The sequence below is a fragment of the Ranitomeya imitator genome, chromosome 5 (genome assembly GCF_032444005.1).
Source record: "Ranitomeya imitator isolate aRanImi1 chromosome 5, aRanImi1.pri, whole genome shotgun sequence".
Lineage (NCBI taxonomy): Eukaryota > Metazoa > Chordata > Amphibia > Anura > Dendrobatidae > Ranitomeya > Ranitomeya imitator.
Genome location: NC_091286.1, coordinates 562,494,667 through 562,509,119, shown reverse-complemented (window position 1 = coordinate 562,509,119; position 14,453 = coordinate 562,494,667). Strand labels below are relative to the sequence as shown.

At 46.9% G+C, this 14,453-nt stretch overlaps 1 protein-coding gene across 8 annotated transcripts in view; it reads left to right on the top strand.

The window, feature by feature from the left end:
• Window positions 1-14,453, top strand: part of SAP130 (Sin3A associated protein 130) — a 109,665-nt gene that overhangs the window by 17,697 nt on the left and 77,515 nt on the right. For 6 of the 8 annotated variants that reach the window (XM_069727683.1, XM_069727689.1, XM_069727688.1 and 3 more), the window contains 5 exons: window positions 1,246-1,348; window positions 2,658-2,878; window positions 12,837-12,995; window positions 13,201-13,315; window positions 14,048-14,175. In XM_069727683.1, the coding sequence (XP_069583784.1) occupies window positions 1,246-1,348; window positions 2,658-2,878; window positions 12,837-12,995; window positions 13,201-13,315; window positions 14,048-14,175 (726 nt within the window). The remainder of the gene's footprint in view (window positions 1-1,245; window positions 1,349-2,657; window positions 2,879-12,836; window positions 12,996-13,200; window positions 13,316-14,047; window positions 14,176-14,453) is intronic. The other 2 variants (XM_069727686.1, XM_069727685.1) reach the window with 1 other exon arrangement.

The window sequence follows — 14,453 nt, the reverse complement described above, 5'->3', positions numbered from 1 at the left end:
TTGGACAAGGAAATTACATCACAATTTTATTTTTTTGTTAACTAATAGATCTTAATTTAGCTGAAAAAACGCAGACAAATCCGCATAAAAAAAGCACAGATTTTTAACTGCGTTTTCTGTCAAGAGATGCAGAATCTATTCATAAAATTCCACAGGCAAATCAGCAACGTGTGCACATAGCCTTATATAGGAGAAAGCTCTGATCACTGCTGTTAGTCAAGTGCTGGCTGTATGACACTGTCAACACCTGCCTTGTTTGGAGCAGGATCAGCTTCTGAGCCCCCTCCATGCACCCCCACTTTATGAAAGATAATATAATGAAAAGGATTTGCAGACCCATAGTACATCAAAAGATAATAATGTGGGGGTAACCACTATAGAGATAAATTCAGACCAATACAGCCACTTGAGGTATATAAAGTATAAATTGGAATGATAGTCTATTTAATCAAGCAATGATCTTTATTACAAAAACATCACACAACAGAAAGAGAGGACAGTACAACCAAACCCCTAAAAAAAACCTTAAAAACAGTTGGGGCAGCGTGGTTCAAACAAAGTGCAACTGAGATGTATACATTATAGTTTTACAGACAATACATCGAGTATACAGGTACATAGCCATGTTAAAAAAATACAAGGCAGTGGAACCAGTATAGAAAACAAAAGCCAATTGATACTGCTGGGTGTTGGTAATCTGTCCTGGCAGTAACCTCTGTGGAGTAGCAGAATATTTAACCAGATATAGCGCAATAAAACAGACCATGAGCCATTGTTTTTAGCAGAACCACACTGCCTAGCACCCCAACGTGCGTTTCGCTTGTACGTTCGTGAGGGGGTCCTGTCCTCTTTCTGCTGTGTTTTTTTTTTTTTTTTTTTTTTTGTATGAAAGATTATTGCTTGATTAAGTATGCGATCATTCCAGTTTATACTTGATTTACTTTATGAAGTATGTACTTGAACGTCCTATGTTGGGAAAGGGGTCATAAAGAAATTACAGAACAAATTAAAACAAAGAACGTAATGCATCTATATGGATATTTAGCCTCGGAGTGTAAAGGTGTCAGCCCTGATTTACCGACCGTAATGACAAATAATAATTTTCCATGTTCTGTATGTACCGTAAGTGATTTCTGCTGTGTTCTGCAATGACCGAGCATAGAGATTACGGCTTACGCTGACGTACTGATGAGCACATATTTATGAAGAACATGATTTGATGATGATTTTTTTTTTTTTTTTTAGGGGGACATGAGTTCACAACAGTTTCCCCGTCAAGGGGTCCCCATTCCCTCACCACAGATTATAAGTGGTGGGACGACTATCGGTCCAAATATACCAGGGACAGGTAATATCCTTTGAATGTACATGTGTAACTACTGTACTTAACAAAGCACTCCCAAGACCTTTTATTTCCAATAAACCTGTGTTATTACCTATGCCATATAGTGTAAATGCAATACTTACCGATCGCCATTTTCCATGGTTTATCGCACATTTGACTGAAGTTCCAATTCTCCAGATCACACTGTGCTTTGTGTGAGCTGAAAGTAGCTATTAGGCTATGTGCACACGATGCGGATTTTGCTGCGGGTCTGCAGCGTTTCCGCACCTGCGGATCCGCAGCAGTTTCCCATGCGTTTACAGTTCTATGTAAATGTATGGGGGAAAAAAACCGATGTGCACATGCTGCGGAAAAAAACGCACGGAAATGCAGCGGTTTACATTCTGCAGCATGTCACTTCTTTGTGCGTTTTCTGCAGCGGATTTACAACTGCCCTTATGGAAAACCGCAGTTGTAAATCCGCAGTGGAAACCGCAGGAAAACCGTGGTAAATCCGCGATAAATCTGCAACGGTTTTCCACTGCGGATTTATCAAATCTGCTGGAATCCGCTGCGGAAAAATCCGCAGTGGACCCAGACTACGTGTGCACATAGCCTTACTGTAAACATTTGGATCCGCGCTAAGATGCACCATAGACTTGCATTGTAAAATCGACATAAATCCCAGTGTGAGCCTGGGAGTCGGAAATTGAGTCACGAGAGTGGGAATAGGACAGGGATGGTGCGAGAAACTGAAGAAGCTAATGATCAGTAAGTATTTTATTACACTTGTTGCTATTATTTTACTTATATAGTCCTGTCATATGCCGCAGCACTTTAGGCATCCTAATCACTGTCCCCAATGAGGCTCACAATCTAATTCCCTGTCAGTATGTCTTTGTCTTTGGAGTGAGGGAGGAAATCCAAACAAACATGGGGAGAACATACAGACTCCTTACAGATGTCCTGGTGGGGATTTGATCCCAGGACCCCAGCATGCAACAGATCTAACCACTGAGCCATTGTGCTGCCCACATTATTTTACATGTACATATACACAGGTTTAAGGGGAAAGTTAGTTTCTTGGAAGTGCTTCTTTAAGTTGTAATTGTGGGACAACCCTCTTATCACCTGTCTATAGGATAGCTGATGAATTGCCACTGGAGTGACAGACGAGCATTGTTTATCGGAGACTGTTGAAAACTAAGTACATTGTGCGACTGTATCCATATTATTTCTTCCTAAATTAAAATGGCAGTCAGTTTGCAACATGCTACCCACAATGTTCTTACACGTTAACAACAGAAGACTGTTTTTTTCTCATTTAATTAAGGTGGTGATGAGCCTTCACGGGAAATGGAGGGTCCGTCACGGGACATACTTACTGCAAGTACAGTTCTTCCCCCAAGGGATGACAAACAAGAAGCTGTAGTGGTCCGGCCATACCCACAGTTACAGATGATCCCCAACCACTCTCCTAGTCCTCTCACCATGACTGCTCAGTCTGCCCATCTCCCAAACGTCCCATTGGCCTTCTCTGAGAGCATCCTGAAGGTGATTATCTTTTGATGAAGATGTTTTCTTCCTTTGGTAATATTTTTTGGAACAATTGGTGTAGTCGTATAAAGAAAATTGTTACCATGAATAGAAACATTTGTACACTGTGGGGAGATCACAACTGCCATAAAATTGATCCTAAATCCTTGGATTTAGCACCGATTTTTTGTTTAAATACTGCTGTCGATAGTGACTACGGCATCTAGATGGTTAACAGTGTGGAGGCTCCCTCTTTAACCCCATTGGCACCATGAGATCTTGATCGTGTTTTCCTGATGTTTTTCATGGCCAAATAATGGCCTTAAAGTCTTCAAGCTATAGCGGCTTGTTCAGAAGTTATCAAAATTTAGGTGGTGAAAATTAACTTTTTCGTTCCTGTCATGCCACTTTGCATTAATTCCTGAAAAGCACCTGAAAGGTTAATAAACTACCCAAAACCAATTTTGAATATGTTGAGGGTTATGGATTTAAAAATGGTATCGCTTTTGGGGTTTTTCCATTTTGTTAATTTCCTTGAAAAAAGGAAAAATTACTGCTACATTTTTCTGTGAAGCATCCCATCGTCTTACTTGTTTTATCACAGGAGTGAGTATTTTTGCCTGGTCTCCAGCCCTCTGAGCTCATGTATCAAGTCAGTGACATACAAGCCAAGTGGCAGCTGGAATTCCTACCTCTCTGACTTGATTTATGATGAGCTCAGGGGACTAGAGATGCTGAAAAACACTTGCTCCTGTGATAAAACCTATTGCCTTGCCGATTATATCACAGGAGCAAGAGTTTTTGCCACATCTCCAGTCTCCTGAGCTCATCATAAATCAAGTCAGTGTGGTAGGAGCTACCGCTGGGCTTATGTGTCACTGACTTGATTTGTGGTAAGCTTACATTGCTGGCGACAACTGTGATAAAACCGGTAAGGTGATGTGTTAGCTCACAGAAAGAATCACCTGTGGTTCCATGCTGTAATGTCTGTATCCTCTTTTGCTTCCTCCCCTGCCCAGGAGCTGTGGTATGATCAGACCATGTTCCTGTAAGTCAGGGGTGGGGAATCTTTTTTTTTTTTTTTTTTTTTTTCTTTTCTTCTTCTTTTTTTTTTTCTGCCAAGGGCCATTTGGATAGTTATACCATCCTTCGGGGGACGTACATACGCCGCCCACAAAGTACATCCTGACTGTGGCACTGGTGTCAGGATGTAATCTTTCATTGCATGCCTTTCAGTGTTCAGTAGTGAACACTGTATGTGTGTGTGTGCGCGCGCGCTAACAGAGCAAGAAGAAATTAATGAGCTGGTGCCCAAGAATGCGGTCCCTGAGAATCTGCCCGGCGGCCTGATAAAAGGTCATCGAGGGTCGTAAATGGCCCTGGGGCCTGAGGTTACCCACTCCTGCTGTACAGTCACACAGCCATTACACAGTACACAGCACATTTATTAGATTATCTCAGCACAGGAACATTTCTCGACACATCCAATTGTGGAATTAATCATTCCAAGATCTAGCAAGATTAATATGTACTTTGTTCATGGGACAGCCGCTTTAACCCCTTCATGACCGGGGGATTTTTCGTTTTTCCGTGTTCGTTTTTCGCTCCCCTCCTTCCCAGAGCCATAACTTTTTTATTTTTCCGTCAATTTGGCCATGTGAGGGCTTATTTTTTGCGGGACGAGTTGTACTTTTGAACGACATCATTGGTTTTAGCATGTCGTGTACTAGAAAACGGGAAAAAAATTCCAAGTGCGGTGAAATTGCAAAAAAAGTGCAATCCCACATTGGTTTTTTGTTTGGCTTTTTTGCTAGGTTCACTAAATGCTAAAAATGACCTGCCATTATGATTCTCCAGGTCATTACGAGTTCATAGACACCAAACATGACTAGGTTATTTTTTATCTAAGTGGTGACAAAAAATTCCAAACTTTGCTAAAAAAAAAAAAAAAAAATTGCGCCATTTTCCGATACTCGTAGCGTCTCCATTTTTCGTGATCTGGGGTCGGTTGAGGGCTTATTTTTTGCGTGCCGAGATGACGTTTTTAATGATAGCATTTCGGTGCAGATACGTTCTTTTGATCGCCCGTTATTGCATTTTAATGCAATGTCGCGGCGACCAAAAAAACGTAATTCTGGCGTTTCGAGTTTTTTTCCCGCTACGCTGTTTAGCGATCAGGTTAATACTTTTTTTTATTTGATAGATCGGGCAATTCTGAGCGCGGCGATACCAAATATGCGTAGATTTGATATTTTTTTTATTGATTTATTTTGATTGGGGCGAAAGGGGGGTGATTTAAACTTATGTTTTTTTTATTTTTTTCACATTTTTTTAAACTTTTTTTTTAAACTTTTGCCATGCTTCAATAGCCTCCATGGGAGGCTAGAAGCAGGCACAGCACGATCGGCTCTGCTACATAGCAGCGATCTGCTGATCGCTGCTATGTAGCAGAATTGCACGTGTGCTGTGAGCGCCGACCACAGGGTGGCGCTCACAGCGACGGGCAATCAGTAACCATAGAGGTCTCAAGGACCTCTATGGCTACAATGGAGACGCATCGCCGACCCCCGGACATGTGACGGGGGTCGGCGATGACGTCATTTCCGGCCGCCCGGCCGGAAGCGGTAGTTAAATGCCGCTGTCTGCGTTTGACAGCGGCATTTAACTAGTTAATAGGTGCGGGCAGATCGCGATTCTGCCCGCGCCTATTACGGGCACATGTCAGCTGTTCAAAACAGCTGACATGTCCCGGCTTTGGTGCGGGCTCACCGCGGAGCACTGCATCAAAGCAGGGGAGCCGGCATCGGACGGTATAGTACGTCCGATGCCGGTAAGGGGTTAAGGCCTTATTCATCTGGCATTAATTGGTCAGTGTTTCATCAATATTTGTAAGCCAAAACCAGGAGTGGTGCCTACAGAGAAAAGCTAGTTGAAAAACAGGTTGAAAGATTCATATCTGTGTTTTATTTAATTCATACTGCACTTTTTATATGGCAAAAAAAGTATCTACTCTTGATATATTCTTTACCAAATGTATCTTTCTCCTGGGACACCGGACCATGGGTGTTATGCTGCTGCCACTAGGAGGACACTAAGTTAACACACAAAGAATAGCTCCTCCCCTGCAGTATACACCCTCCTGCTGGCTCTCAGTGAACCAGTTCTTGCTTAGTATCTGTAGGATGCACTTGGGTCTGCTTTTATACCCCACTGTTTTTTTTTCTATTTTTCCCTTACTGGAGCGCATGGGGGCGATGGATCCTTTCTAGGTTCCGATCTCCCCCGAATCATCAACAGGCAATGGATGCCAGCCCTGAGCTCACCGTAAGGGCGACGGTTCCTTCGCGTTCCGATCTCCCCCCTCCATAGCAGGCCACCACATGGAGTAGCCCTCTATCTACCTCTCCTGGAGCCAGGTGCATAGCCGGACATAATATGTGTGGCGTCCGTGCAGCCCCCCCCCACTGCATCACCACTGATATAGCGGATGACGCAAGGCGGCAGAAGCTCTCCACCCCCTCCCTGACAATGGCGATGGTGGATTGAGCACCGGCCCACCGCATCTACCGTGAGTACACTGCGGGGGCCCTGGTCCCCGGGCTATGGAAGGTCCACACCTCTAACTGGGCATAAAGCCCGGGTCCGTGGGTGGTCCGCAGCGCTGCATTTTACTAAAGGAGCGCGGCTGAGGGATGGCACTAATAGCGGTCGCGACGCCGCAGGCCACAACCGCAAGTTTTAAAATTTAGCCCCCGGCTTCTCCCCTTCATACAGGCTGGAGTTTATGGCCACGCCCACCGGCAATTACCTCCGCCCATCTTTCCTGGCGCTTCTCGTTCCCTGAGAAGCCTTCTCACAGATCTCGGCAGCCATCTTGGGACAGCCACAGGGCTGATGCTGCAGCGCTGCTCCAGCTTTTCCAATCACAACATTCAGGACCATACACTGCGGACCTCCCCTGGGGACTCAAGACACAATACCTGGGTAAGCTGCAGAAACATAGCTTAAAGGGAACCTGTCACCTGAATTTGGCGGGACTGGTTTTGGGTCATATTGGCGGAGTTTTCGGGTGTTTGATTCACCCTTTCCTTACCTGCTGGCTGCAATATTGGATTGAAGTTCATTCTCTGTCCTCCATAGTACACGCCTGCGCAAGGCAAGATTGCTTTGCGCAGGCGTGTACTATGGAGGACAGAGAATGAACTTCAATCCAATATTGCAGCCAGCATGCAACCAGCGGGTAAGGAAAGGGTGAATCAAACACCCGAAAACTCCGCCCATATGACCCAAAACCAGTCCCGCCAAATTCAGGTGACAGAGTCCCTTTAACCCTTCCCCTGCTAGTAAGCGCTCTCCTCAAGGCTACTATGTCTCAAATCAAGGCCTCACAAAAAGTCTAGGAAAACCCACACTGTGCTCTTCGCTGCATGTACCTCTTGTAAGGTCTCATTACCCCGGGGTCACAATACTGCATTGTGAACAGCCTGTGAACCAGTGACTCTTCAGGGACCACCTGTTACTGATACCGAATCTAGTGAGCCTGGTCCCCCTGAGTGGGCTTCCTCTTTTACCCGGTCTATGGCATCCCTGGCAAAAGCGTTAGACTCGTTCCGAGACCCTCCTAACCAGGGCACTCTTATGGACGACGCTTCCAATCGTCAGAACCCCTTGTACTCTAGGGGTCGTACCTTGCCAAGGAGCTCTCGCTCTTCCAGGAAAAGGACTCATGCCATATCCCCAGACCATCATCGGGATTCTGGTTCTGAGAGCTCCATTTCTCGCTCCCCTTTCATTGGGGTTAGTAGAGAACCTGTTTCAGAGGACGATTCTGACATGTCCCTAGATTAGGAATTTCATCACGATCAGGAGACTCTCGACTCTGAGTCAGTGAATAAGACTTTGAAGCTTGAGGAGGAACCTTTATCTAAAACGGATCATGCCGTGTCCTTTAAGAGGACCAAACGAGCTCATAGAGTGTTCGCCGCTCATCCCGAATTTAAGGAAATCGTTGAATCCCACAGGATCCGTCCCGATAAACGATTTACAGGGCAGAAGCCCATGGAATCAAAATATCCCTTTGCTCAGGATCTAAGAAAAGATTGGTCGTAATCTCCCCTGGTAGATCCTCCGGTCTCACGCCTGGCTACTAAATCTGTCTTATCCTCTTCGGAGGGCGCCTTGATTAAAAACCCAAACGATCGTCAGGTCTACAATATGGCGCGTTCAACCTTTGAAACCTCAGCAGCCGCACTCTTCCCATCCTTTGCCGTTACGAGGGTGGCTAAGGCTGTGACCCATTGGACTGAGCTCTTGTCTTCAGCTGTTCTGGATACCAATCTTCCCCCCGAGGTAGCAGACCTTGCTACCGAGATAGCCAGAGCTGGAGATTTTGTAGTGACCACGTCCCTGGATGCTGCTACCTGTGCTTCGCAAGCAGCAGCAAATGCCATCACCATCCGGAGGTCCTTATGGCTCAGGGACTGGCATGCGGACTCCGCTTCCAAAAAGTCATTGACTTCTCTCCCATATCCGAGCGGTCGCCTTTTTGGCGAAAAGCTCGACCAATTAATTTCCGACGCCACTGGAGGGAAGAGTAAATTTCTTCCACAACAGAGACCTTTTCGGCCCTTTCGGAACCAGCAGCAGCAGGCTCCGTCCCGATTTTTTTTTTTTTTTTTTTTTTATTTTATTATTTTATTATTTCCAACCCCCCCCCACTTCAACTCAAATTGGTCCTCTACTTCCACATCTTCCGGACCTGGCCGGGCACAACGTAGGGATAGAGGTCCTCAGACCTCCTACGAACCTTCTCCTTGGAGAGGCAGGCCTAGGCAGTCAGGATCCAGGGGGTTCAGACCAGGCAGGTCTTCCCACAAAATGACTCCCTGCGGAGGACACCCTCAAAGTAGGCGGTCGCCTGCTTTCCTTCAGCGACGCGTGGCTCTCGGTCGTTCGCGACAAATGGGTCCGCGACCTAGTGTCCTCCGGATACAAGATAGAATTCTCCTCTCTTCCACCAACTCGTTTTTTCCTGTCCTCTCCTTCCAGAGGAAAGGCATCAGAGTTCTTCCAAGCTATAAACTCTCTGAGAAAAGACTGAGTTATTATTCCGGTCCCTCAAAGCGAAAGGTTTCAAGGTTTTTATTCCAACCTCTTCATTGTTCCAAAGAAGGACGGTACAGTACAGCCCATACTGGACCTAAAACTGCTGAACAAGTTCGTCAGGGCGCGACGGTTCCGGATGGATTCGCTTCGTTCTGTGATCGCCTCCATGGAGAAAGGCAAGTTCCTGGCGTCTATAGGCATCCAGGACACGTACCTCCACATTCCTATTTTACCTTCTCACCAAAGGTTTCTTCGCTTTGCAGTTCAGGAAGATTACTTTCAATTTGTTGCTCTGCCCCTCGGCCTCACCACCGCTCCCAGGGTATTCACCAAGGTCATGGCGGCTGCCGTGGCCATCTTTCATACCCGAGGCATGGTGGTGCTACTGTATCTAGATGATATCCTCATCCAGGGCCCTTCTTTCCGCACCTGCAAGGAAGCCGTGAACATTACAATAGATAACCTTTCTCACCTGGGTTGGAACATAAATGTAAAAAATTCTTCCCCAGTACCGGATCAGTGAATTTCCTTTCTAGGAATGATACTGGACTCGTCCCAGGGGTTGGTACTTGTTCCCCCGGAAAAGATCTGTCTTAGGGCGGGAAGCTCAGAAACTCTCCCAACCTCACACTCACTCTCTGCGTTTCAGTATGAGGGTCCTCGGCAGGGTGGTAGCAGCTATGGAGGCGGTTCCATTCACTCAATTACACCTCCGCCCCTTACAGCATGCCCTCCTGGCTGTGTGGGACAGGAACCCGTTCTCTCTCTCGATTGTCGTTTCTTCCTTCCCCAGCGAGTCGGACAGTCTCTCTCAGGTGGTGGGCGTTAAAGTCCTCCCTGAATCAAGGGAAATCCTTTCTCCCAGTACATTGGCTAGTTGTGACAACAGATGCCATTCTTCTGGGCTGGGGAGCAGTGTTCCACCATCACACTGCTCAGGGCCGCTGGTCCCTTCACGAAGCACGCCTACGCATCAACATCCTGGAAATACAGGCAATCAGGTTGGCGCTTCTCCAATTTCATCCCTTCCTGGCAGGTTGTCCCATCAGGATTCAGTCTGACCATGCCACGGCATTGGCATACATCATCCGGCAGGGGGGAACACGCAGCAAGGCAGCCATGACCGAGGTAGGCCACATTCTCCGTTGGGCCGAGGAAAACCGCTCAATGATCTCTGCGGTTCACATCCCGGGAGTGGAAAACTGGGAGGCGGGTTTCCTCAGCCATCAAGGTCTCGACTCCGGGGAGTGGTCTCTCCATCGGGACATGTTCCACCAGATCTGCTGTCGTTGGGGATCCCCGGACGTGGATCTGATGGCCTCACGGCTAAATTCCAAGGTTCCCGATTTTCATAGCTCGGTCCCACGATCCAGCAGCCATCGGGGCAGACGCACTCGTTCACTCGTGGCATTAGTTCTGGTTTCCATACATATTTCCCCCGCTTCCCTTACTGCCGAGAGTCATCAAGATCAAAGCGGAGGGGATACCAGTAATCCTGGTTGCGCCAGACTGGCCATTCAGGGCCTGGTACGCCGAACTAGTTCAACTAGTTGCCGATGTCCCCTGGCGATTACCGAATCGCACAGATCTGTTGTCCCAGGGCCCCATTTACCACCAGAACGCCGAGGCCCTGTGTTTGACGGCATGGCCGTTGAGTCCTGGGTGCTAACACAGGCAGGCTTCTCTCAGGAAGTCATTTCTACCATGATCAGCGCTAGAAAGCCTAATTCTATGCGTATTTATCATCGCATTTGGAAGACCTTCTTCTCATGGTGCAAAGACCGGGGACGCTCTCCTCTTGAATTTTCCATTCCTTCCATCTTCGAATTCGTTCAATTGGGTTTGGACTTAGGTCTCGCCCTTAGTTCTCTCATAGGGCAGATTTCAGCCTTGTCAGTACTGTTCCAACGCAGAATTGCCAACAGATTACAGGTAAAGACGTTCATTCAGGGAGTCTCCCATGTGGTGCCGCCCTATAAGATGCCGTTGGAACCATGGGACCTTAATTTGGTCCTCGGAGTCTTGCAGGATGCCCCTTTTGAACCTCTGCAGGAAGTTACCCTGTCTTTTCTGTCATGGAAAGTTGCCTTTCTGGTTGCGGTCACATCCATCTGACGAGTCTCAGAGCTGGCGGCTTTGTCTTGTCAAGTTCCTTTCCTCATTTTTCATCAAGAGAAGGTGGTTTTGAGAACGGGGATGTTCTTTTCTACCGAAAGTTGTCTCATCTTTCCACCTCAATGAGGAAATTCTTGCCTTCACTTTGCCCGGCACCAGTACATCGCACCGAGAAGGCTCTTCAAACACTGGATTTAGTGAGAGCTCTTAGGAGATACGTCTTAAAGAACGGCGTCTTTCCACAGGCCAGATGCCCTGTTAGTGCTTCCGGAAGGGCCAAGGAAAGGTCTAGCCGCTTCCAAGGCTGCGACAGCCATGTGGATTCGTTCGGCTATCCAGGAGTCGTACCGAGTTAGAGGTCACTCTGTCCCAGCAGGTATTAAGGCTCATTCTACTTGGTCAGTGGGTGCGTCTTGGGCCATTCGGCACCAGGCATCGGCAGCACAAGTTTGCAGAGCTGCGACTTGGTCCAGCCTGCATACGTTTACAAAACATTACTATGCCCATTCTCAGGCCTCGGCAGATGCATCCGTCGGCAGACGAATTTTGCAGGCGGCAGTGCCGCATCTGTAACTTGTTGGTACATGGAGCATTTCCAATTGGTTGTTCCCCCACCCAGGGACTGCTTTAGGACGTCCCATGGTCCTGTGTCCCCCAATGAGGCGTAGGAGAAATAGGGATTTTTGTGTACTGACCGTAAAATCCTTTTCTCTGAGCCAATCATTGGGGGACACAGCACCCACCCTGTTAGCCTATTGACTTTGGTTTTCTGTGTTGACTTGGTTTTGACATAGTTCACCTTGTTAAATGTTAAGCTCCTACTGCTTTGTTACCGAACTAGTTCACTTAGAGCCAGCAGGAGGGTGTATATTGCAGGGGAGGAGCTATTCTTTATGTGTTAACTTAAGGTACCGTCACACTGAACGATATCGCTAGCGATCCGTGACGTTGCAGCGTCCTGGATAGCGATATCGTTCAGTTTGACAGGCAGCAGCGATCAGGATCCTGCTGTGATATCGCTGGTCGGCGCAGAAAGTCCAGAACTTTATTTCGTCGCTGGACCTCCCGCAGACATCGCTGAATCGGCGTGTGTGACGCCGATTCAGCGATGTCTTCACTGGTAACCAGGGTAAACATCGGGTTACTAAGCGCAGGGCCGCGCTTAGTAACCCGATGTTTACCCTGGTTACCAGTGTAAATGTAAAAAAAAAAAAAAACACTACATACTTACATTCCGGCGTCGGTCCTCCGGCGCTGTGCTTCTCTGCACTGTGTAAGCGCAGCGGGCGGAAAGCACAGCGGTGACGTCACCGCTGTGCTCTGCTTTCCGGCCGGCGCTTAGTACAGAGAAGCACAGCGCCGGAGAGGACAGACGCCGGAATGTAAGTATGTAGTGTTTTTTTTTTTTTACATTTACACTGGTAACCAGGGTAAACATCGGGTTACTAAGCGCGGCCCTGCGCTTAGTAACCCGATGTTTACCCTGGTTACCAGGGGACTTCGGCATCGTTGGTCGCTGGAGAGCTGTCTGTGTGACAGCTCTCCAGCGACCACACAGCGACGCTGCAGCGATCGGGATCGTTGTCTCGCTGCAGCGTCGCTTAATGTGACGGTACCTTTAGTGTCCTCCTAGTGGCAGCAGCATAACACTCATGGTCCTGTGTCCCCCAATGATTGGCTCGGAGAAAAAGATTTTACGGTGAGTACACAAAAATCCCTATTTTGCAAGCAATTCATTATTGATATCTTTTCACAGCAGCCTTTGAAGCCAACTATCCCCAGCAGACCCATCGCTCCAGCCCCTCCATCTGCCCTGTCTGCTGTTCCAAAGGTACCTGGGCCAGTGACGGTCACAATGGAGAGTGGCCTCCCTCAGGCTTCAGCCATTCCTGTGGCCACCATTAGTGGTCAGCAGGTACGTATCTAATACACTGTTTATTGTGTCAATATTAGAATTAGTACTTTTTCTTACATTGTATATCGTATAGTTCGGTATAAATTTCCCTTTGAGCCTATTACAGATTAATTTCCATGTTAACCATTTACATTTAATTATTCAGATATTATGTTTTTTTCTTAGCTTTCTTACTATCTTTCTCTTATCTATTGGTCACTTTTAGGGACACCCTAATAATCTGCATCACATAATGACTGCAACTAATGTTCAGATGTCTATAATCCGCAGCAGTGCTCCAGGCCCGCCGCTGCATATCGGAGCCTCCCATCTTCCAAGAGGTAGTATAAATACTCTGATGGAGAAGGGTGGACCATGTATTGGTAAATTTTATTTAGGGAACCTGTCACAAGGTTTTTCCCATATATAGTATGGCCAGCACCAGTAATGTGACAACATTCTAGAATCTGTGTGTATGTCCCCAATCTGCTCTCCATAAAACAAAAAATAGCTTTTATTATACTTCCCCACAGGGCGGTCTGGTCCCATGGGCATTGCTGTTCTGGATCCGGTGCCTTGTCTCATCTTGCATCACACAGGGTCCATCACACACTTCTTTCTGCCTTGCTGAGGGCAGAGCAAAGTACTATAATGCAAATGCACCGGGAAAGGCCAAAGAGCGCCGATGTATGCGCACTACTGTGCTTGGTTCTGCCCTCGGCAGGGCAGAGAAGTACACCTGCACATACATTAGCCACACGATGCAACAACAGAAAGGGCGCCAGATCAAGACCAGTGACACCTATCAGGCCGGCCCACCACATAGGTGAGTATAATAAAACCTATTTTTTGTTTTCTGGAGAACAGTTTGGGGACATAAATACAGCTTTATAGAATGCTGTGACATAGGGCTTTCAGGGGCTGGCTGTCTGTTGTATGGGGAAAAACCTGGTGACACATTGCCATTAAGTCTATAGTGTATTCAGGAAAGTAGCCTCATCATTTGTAATTTGTGTTATATTGGAAAATGTGCCATTTGCAGTTCTTCTAATTCTCATTAATCTATTAATTAGGAGCTGCTGCAGCTGCTGTGATGTCCAGCTCCAAAGTGACCACAGTTCTAAGGCCAGCCTCTAACCAGTTGACCTCTGCTGCGGCTGCCCAGTCGGTGGCTCAGCACATCATTCACCCCCCTATACAGGTGAGTTGTTTGTTAGTTTGCTTGCTTCTCATTGCGGTAGGATATATTTTATTTTAGAACTGTGCTTAGTTTTAGACATTTATTCTGAGCGATGAAACTTTTGAAATATGTCACATGCACCAAAACTTGATTGTTCCACACTTTATTTGAAATGTTTCTGTATAGCTGCTCCCTTCTGCTTTGAGAAATGAGTAGAGCTAATGAGGTTGTGACAGTGGATGTTTGTCAGGACACGTGTGATCAGGCAGGTATTGTAGACGTGTCCTAGACTATTGAAT